Below are 7754 nucleotides of genomic sequence, written 5' to 3'. Positions count from 1 at the left end.
GCCCACCTCAGCCTCCCAAAGTGCTGAGATTACAGGCTTGAGCCACCATGCCCGGCCTGACAGGCTTGTCTTTTTTAAGCAATTTTTTCTTCCTAGAATATTCTCTGCCCTTAATAAAATCTTTACAATCCCTGCAAAAGTTCCAACCCACAAATCCTTCCTCTAGGAGGCAAGTGAGGAAACCGGGGAGGGGAGCTTCACATAGTCAAGGCTTGCAGATGCTTCTCCCAAGCTTGCTCAGGGATGATGGCTCCCACCAGTCTGAGAGCTCCAACGCGAGAAATTCTATTTACTGCTTTAGCAGCCTGGGTATTCTTATTTTGAGGCCATGATAGAAATTCCTTAAGGTTTCATTAGAAGAACAGGAATAAGTTACACAGTTTAACCTCTTTACAGCAACACACATCTTTGTCTGTTGTGAAGCACCGATCCTTTAAACAAAAAATTGCCATATGAAAATGGCCTACTCAGAGGCTGTGCTGAAAATAAAAATATGATTTACTAAAAAGTACAGATTTCGTTGGGGTTCCTTTGGTTATTGTTGCTGCTCTTTTAAACAATCATCCAGCAAATCCGCAATGTGCTTCTTTCTAAACCACAGCACCAGAGAAAATCAATTCAAGTATTTCCCAAACTGCAGCACTGGAACAAACGAGCACTAACCACAAGTTTCTAACCTCCAAGAAAACATGAAATATGCCTTCCAAGGGACACAAGCAGGAAAGGAAGAACCTGCTAAGAACGTGTAATTCACATCTACTGCAAATCATATTTCAAAGAGCTCAATGGGGCTGGGGAACACTTGTGAAAGTGCTCGCAGGGAAAAGAATCCAACCGTACCCAAACAAGACCTCAGGGTGCAGCGTGCGATGAGCGCCCAGGAACGCACTGACGGAGGCAAAAACAGTATTTTTAACAGATGATAGACTGAAAAGCAGCTAAATGTAATACTGAAAGTATTATCAGAAGAGCTGCATACAACTTCCTGATATGGAAATTAGGTAGCAACCGTTAGACACAGAGTTAAAAGTCAGATTCAATCAAGGAACAAAATGGAGTTTGTAATTTGTAGGAGTCCACTTTAGAATATCACTCAGCAGTTTCCCAAACCGAGCACCTTCCCCGTGAAGACTGCTGTCACGGCCTTCCATGCTAAAGGCGCAGGGAGGGGAAACGGCGCGGTGACCTGCGACGCTGAGCGGGCAGGACTGTGCAAGGCACGTGGCCAGGGCTAAGTTTCCAACAAAGTGCAGTTTCTCTCCATGTTGTGTGAAATAATTTGCCAAGCACGCGTAGAACTCTTTGTGAAAGAGAATGTCTCTCTTCCATAGCTCATCGCTGACCAGCTGGTATCACAAATGCAGGCCTGGTTCTGCTTGGCATCACTTGCTTAATGCTCTGTTCATGAATTTAACAAACTATCGGGAGAATATGCCTGGAACGGGCAAGCATTATCTCTCAACTTCCATTTAATTAAACTCTGCTATTGTAATATGACAGTCAGCACATCGCAGGGGGAATTATTTTAAAGATGAAGGTAAAGAGTATTTCAAAGCCCCCACTTAAACGTGAAAGCATAATCTGAAACTGCCTGAGCACACACTGTCATTTTTCTGTAATATTAAAGATGTTATTTCCAGACTCAGTAATTAGTTAGATTCCATGGAGGATTATTCTAGCATCCTTGATAGAAAAATGATGTACAGAGCCAGGGAACAGAGTACCGAAGGACCACCACAACCAACCATCTGTCACCTAGACTATGACAATCACCAAACTTAATAAGGAGTGAGCACTGCCTGCTTCGGGTGCACACTCACTACTCTCCTGCAAAGCGAATGTACTGAATTCTGATGATATCGCCTTAAGAAGAAGAAATAAGAGCAGCTTGCGCGCCAGCAGCTGTCTCAGAAGGATGCCCGTGAGGGATCCTGAGCAGGCCAGGGTGCCACCGGCGGATGAGGACAGCACCCTGTCCCACCGAGGGCTGGGGGCCACCTCCCCCTTCCCACAGAGAGGGGCTGCACAGGAAGCTGGCTTACCATCTATCCGGCTCACGAGTTCTTCTAACATTTTCACTTTCATTTGAATTCCAGGTTGGGCAAAGGTGTAGTTATCCTAAGGAAAAAATAATAATGTGAATCATAGGCATATAAAATAAAACACACTTTCCAAAAGGGAAAAAGGCAGCTGGGATAAAGGGAACAGCTTGATAACAGGACGAATTCACAAGCAGATTTTATCTTGAGAAACAAATAAGCGGACGCGCACTGCACAGCACAGCCCCTCGCGGTGCCGCCGAGTGCTATTTTGAGAAGGGAAAGTCCAGTATTTCCCGATGTCAGGTGATGAGCACGCACATCTCAGGGAACACTGACTGGTACATTTCTATTTGTAAACGTGAGACACTTATATCTAAATTGAAAATCAGGCATCCAAGTGCATAGCTCATTGACCAGAACAGTCTTTGGGAACTGACCAGCTCGCTGGCCACCTGGACCCCGAGCACTCAGCCCTGCTGGAAGCCAGTGGCAAATGTGCCCGGCGCTGACAGCACCATCATCGTGGCCACAATCCAAGTGCTGATGACATGATGCTGAAAACAGTGGACACGTGGCTTTACCCTCGGAGATCTAGTTGGGTGAACTCAGGTTAAGTTCAGATACTAACAGAGGAAGGTCTGCATAGCATCAAAGGGAAGGGGGCCTGGGCAGTTTCAAGTCAAACGGCCCAGGAATGGGGCCCCAGCTCTAGGACTCAGGAGCTGTGTGACCCTGGCAAGTAACACAACCCCTCTGGGCTTCCGTTTCATTACCAATAACACGAGAGTAGTAACACTGCCTTCTCGGACTGTCTGAGGTCTCAAGGACAGAAGTAAGTGGAATGTGGAAGAGATTTCAAGACACAGCAGGTACCGGGCAGTGGCAGGTCTATTACTCCTGTGTCACCACCTAAGAGAGCACACACGCGACACTGGGGGGTGCGGCCAGAGAAGACTGGTCACACTGCCTCATCCCACAGCAGGAACACAAAGAGGCAGCTCCCATCAACAAGAGAACGGCATTCCCTATGCAGGCTGCCCTTTGGGCCTCAGCCAGTGCTCGGGGGCATTTGCAGAAGGAGGGTTTCAACCAGACTCGTGGTTAACAGACTTAATCTGTACCCAACAGCAGTGAATGTGGAAGGCAGAATAATAACCAGCCCCAAAGACGCCCAGGTTCCAATCCCTGGAACCTGTGGATGTGTCGCCTTACATGGCATTGGGGAATCAGGGTTGCAGGTGGAACTAAGGTTGCTAATCCATGAACCTGGGGAGAAAGGAGAATCGGAAGGCAGTGAAACAACAGGTGCTGTGCCTGGGGCTCCTGTGGGTTCTGGCCTAGGCTTCTAACTCTTTAGTGAGCACACAGGGCCTCTGGCCCGGCTAGCACTGGGAGATGACTGCCTGTGGCAGCTCTGCCCTCAGGGAGTGACACTGGGGATAGCCCCAGGAGCCTCAGCTAGGGGAAGCCAGGCAGGCCACTGGCCTCAGTAAGGGCACAGGTAATGCAGTCTCAGTCCAAACAGGAGGTGTTGGGCACAGGCAACTGCAGCTCACCAAGCGGGCTCAGGCCACCACGCAGGTACTAGCTTGCAGCAGGCAGCGTCAGGGCAGCCTCTCCGACAGTGGGGGATGATCAGCTGCCTGTGCGCCCAAGAGGGCAGGGGTCTGCAGGCACCACCTGGCAGGACGGAGGTGCTAGCTTTGCGTGGCAGGGGAGCAGGTCTACACGGGCAGCTGTCCACATGGCACCCGACACTCAGAGCCCAGGAGGAAAGTGGAAGGACTGATCTGGACTTGATACTGATACTCCTCTTCCATAGGCTCAGGACTGGAAAACGGTTCGAGAACAACGTGCCTGGAGGTGGTCAACCAGGCAAGCCTCCCTGTGCTGTGAGGGGACGCAGCCACGGAGTGCACAGAATCTGCAATGAAGGGTGACGGGGCACACAGCAAGGATGTCAGCCCTCGGGAGGCCCCAGTGACGTGGAAACAGCACTCACAGAACCCCCAGCTCCAGAACCCAGGAGGGGACCCCAGGTAAGACAAGCGTGGAGCTGAACCACTGCTTTCGGGCCAGCAGCATTCCCAAGTCTGGAAAGTCGAATGTGAACACACGCAGCTAGCACTCGCTACGTTTCTCTCTCTCTCTCTCTCTCTCACACACACACACACACACACCCGCGCACACACCCAGAGCACACGTGACATCTCCTAACAAGAACAGGCACGGCGGCCTCTGTGGCACAGAACACAGAAAATGCCTACAAGGCACTGAGGATTTTTCTGTCCCTAGAAATGGAAAATGAGCCGAGTCAGACCTGCCCGCTTGCTGAGGGATTTCTCCCAGGTGGATTTCAAGTGACGGGCTCTGGATTCCAAACTGTCGCATCTCTGTGAGGGCAGAACCGCGAAAACTCCGTTTGCCACCTTCACTTAGAATGACGCCAAGGCCCTCCGGTGACCCTGGGCGGCAGGAAGGATGGGCTCCGGAGAGCGGATCTCTGGAGTGACTGCTCCGGGGCCTGGGGATGATTCATTTCCTAGATGTCGTGGGCCGATTCAGGGATAAGCTTGGAGGCCTCCTGAATTTGGCTGTCCAAAATACGGCATTTAATGGGCAGGACTTTTAGGCCTGAAGGAGCTGCGACGGTGTCAGTGAGACCCCGGCACCTGTCCAGCTGAGATGGAGCCGCGGCAGCAAGTGAAGGACAAATTGTGAGCTTTCATATATTTGAAATTTAACAGGAGTAAGAAATTTTGGCTCCAGACTTGAATTCCTTTGACTGTCATCATCCTTGGACCTGAACTTGCAGTGGTTACCCTTTAAGACTGAATTTCTCCCCAGAGACTGGATAACAGAAGCAGATTTATGTTAACATTTAGAGCATACTGTGTGTTGCAAGTTTGCATCATGTCGTGGAGGAATCCCGACGAGCCCGGCCGAACAATACAGCCGCACAGAACTAAGGGTGAGAAGTAAACCACAGAGTATGCGGCCGCCTCCAGTACAGAGAGGCCTTAGGATTACTTAATTAATGTCCTATTCGACAAATTCCGGAGCCGTGGGGAACACATTCTAACCACCCCACTGGTCTGTCCTGAGGGACTGTGATCTCTCCCACTCCAAGGGAGGCCACGCCCCCGGCTGTCCAAGGCCCTGATGGTTATGTGAATAATAGACAGACCTGGAGTCAGCGTCCAGGTAGAGGGAGCACAGCTGCTGCCTCTCCTGTACTGGCTCTATTCCCAGAAATGCTCGCTCCACAGAGGCTACAACGGGGAGAGGCGAAGGTGGGTTCAGTCCCTCGCACTTCTCAGAGGTTCCACAGCAGGCAGGCAGGGCCCGGCCCGCAGCGCCGGCTCTGATGGGGTGGGCGAGCCTGATGGGTCCTGGGGTCGGTCAGCCAACTCAGTGGCTCTCCCACTAAGACAGGATCTCAGGCTCTCGAGCAGAAATAGTTATTATTTGGCCTCCATCTGCCACAACTTTATTTCTCAATTTGTTCAAAACTCAGGTAGGGAAGACGGGTTCTCAGAAATCCAAACAATAAAAAAGAATGGCACTGAGAGCCCATAAAGTAAAGGTCTGCATTTTGAAAGAGAAAAGGTTTGCATCTTGGAAGACCTGCAAAGACTGACAGCTATGGCCTTGGCATTCTGGCTTCAGACTAGGGGCAGAGAAGACCAGCCTTCAGAAGACTGCAGCACGGACGCCGGGCTCCACCTCCGGAGGGCGAGGCACCAAGGCACGGGGGGGCGGGGTGGTCAGTCTGGGCCCTCCTGGCTCCGGAGGTGAGCCCAGGCTGCAGAAGGCCCCACTCCGTGGCCAGGAAGCCTCCGAGGGCACTCTAAGGAGGCAGACACCGTGGCCAAGGAACCCAGAGCCAGGCAGCTGAGGAAAAGAATGACTAAGACCACCCCATGACCCTCGCAGCAGCCTGTCCCGGGGAGGCACTGACTGCCCGGGCCCTCCCAGCAGCCTGCTGCCCACAGGCTCCACCAAGGCCCCTGGGCAGATCACGGGCTCTGTCTGCTTAAGGCCCAGAAATCAGATTTGCCCTCAGGATACCCCAGCCCAGCACCCCGCCTCCCACACCTGGCCCCCAGATCACCTGTGCTAGTGAACATGTACCTGGGTAGCAAAACAGGATCTTGTAAGCAAAAATACTCTACGCTTATAAAAGTATCATTAGTAATAATATTAACATTATTCCCTTCATAAAAAGTAAACATGCATATCCTTTCCAGTTGAGATCGTGTGTCTTTGAAAAGGGATATAATTTACAAAATGTATGGGTCAGAGGGAAGAAAGGAAGGGCTGAAGACAACGGCCTTTTGCGAAATGTTTCACAGAAGGTAAAGTCTGTGAATATAAATTTTTTAAAATACTCTCAGCTTGCCTTACACCTGTTGCCATTACAACATCACACTCCTCCCCATAACAAATAACACTTCCTGCGCTTTTCGGAAGAAAAGTAGAATAAAATTTTCTCAGGGAGCATTTTAGGGAAGAGTTGAAATACAAATTCCTATCAGCTCAGCTGGAAGTACCAGGAGGCAAACCTGCCAGCTCACGGAGAAGTTAGACTCCGCCTGCCTCTCTGACAACGGGCTCTTCCACCTGGACCAGGATCCAGCTCCCCACAAAGTCCAGCCTCCTCTTTCCAGGCTAATCTCACCGTAACACAGTGTCTTCCCCACGCCGAAACCAAATGTGCCTTCCGCACACAGGCCTTGACCTGCCTCCGAAACAGCTCAGGAAGTCTCTTCTGCAAGCAACGGCCTGAGAGACTTCAGATTCCTTCAACTCTTAAAAGACTCCCTTCCACGTCCTCTCAGGGGCCCCTGGCCACCAGCCCCGAACATAGAAGCTGGACTCTGATCACGCAAGGACACAGCTAGGGCGCCTCCTGTCACAGCTGCACTCCACTGTCAGCCATTAATACATTAAAGCAGTTAATGCACCAGTCCAGCAGAAGGCAGAACCACATCAGATACTAGTTCTTTCATCTGTTCATCAAACACTGAAAGCCGCCTACGTGCCAGAAAATCAAGTCCTGAGTATCGATGTGCGCGAAGGAGTCAAACACGCAGGCCTGGGAATGCCATCCCCGGAGAGTCCTGCTTGCAAGGCCGGTCCCCGGCTGGTGCCTAGAATGTGGGTTTTCGGAGAGTTCCCACCATTCCCTGACTGATCTGGCTGACTCGGCGGGTCTACACTGTGCAGTGTGGTCCACCCTGGGCACCTGCTCTCCCCCTAGGAGGCTACATTTGGGCACATGCCAAGCAGAGAGTGTCCATATGCCCAGTCCCCAGTAACATTCTCGGTGCTGAGTCTCTAATGTGCTTCCCCAGTAGGCACAATGTTTCGGACAGGTCGTCCCAGCCCCATGCTGGAGTGATCCAGTGTGTCCTGTGTGACTCCGCCAGGAGAGGGCTTGGAAGCTCACCCCACTTCCTCTGGACTTTACCCCTTGATGGAGTCTCCTCTGCATCCCTGCCCTGTGAGGAATCACAGTCACGAGTGTGGCTCCGTGGGGTGGCCTTGGGGTCCCTTGACACAGATGGGGAAAAGTAGACAGGTAGACAGGGCCCTTCTGTTCACAGGGATGACAGTCTGGCAGCTGAGCCAACGTTCACCACATGCCAGGCAAGTGCACATTTACTGCTAACGAGGACCTGGGTGGCCACACCATCACAGCACAGAACC

The 7754-nt window shown here is 51.5% G+C and overlaps 1 protein-coding gene across 3 annotated transcripts in view; it reads right to left on the bottom strand.

The window, feature by feature from the left end:
* TBC1D22A (TBC1 domain family, member 22A) overlaps positions 1-7754 on the bottom strand; it is a 472727-nt gene that overhangs the window by 222298 nt on the left and 242675 nt on the right. For all 3 annotated transcript variants that reach the window (XM_011984056.1, XM_011984058.1, XM_011984057.1), the window contains one exon: positions 2043-2118. In XM_011984056.1, the coding sequence (XP_011839446.1) occupies positions 2043-2118 (76 nt within the window). The remainder of the gene's footprint in view (positions 1-2042; positions 2119-7754) is intronic.

This window comes from Mandrillus leucophaeus, unplaced genomic scaffold (genome assembly GCF_000951045.1).
Source record: "Mandrillus leucophaeus isolate KB7577 unplaced genomic scaffold, Mleu.le_1.0 Scaffold26, whole genome shotgun sequence".
NCBI classification, from domain to species: Eukaryota; Metazoa; Chordata; class Mammalia; order Primates; family Cercopithecidae; genus Mandrillus; species Mandrillus leucophaeus.
Note: the sequence above shows the minus strand (reverse complement) of the source record. Positions and strands in the feature narration are given on the sequence as shown.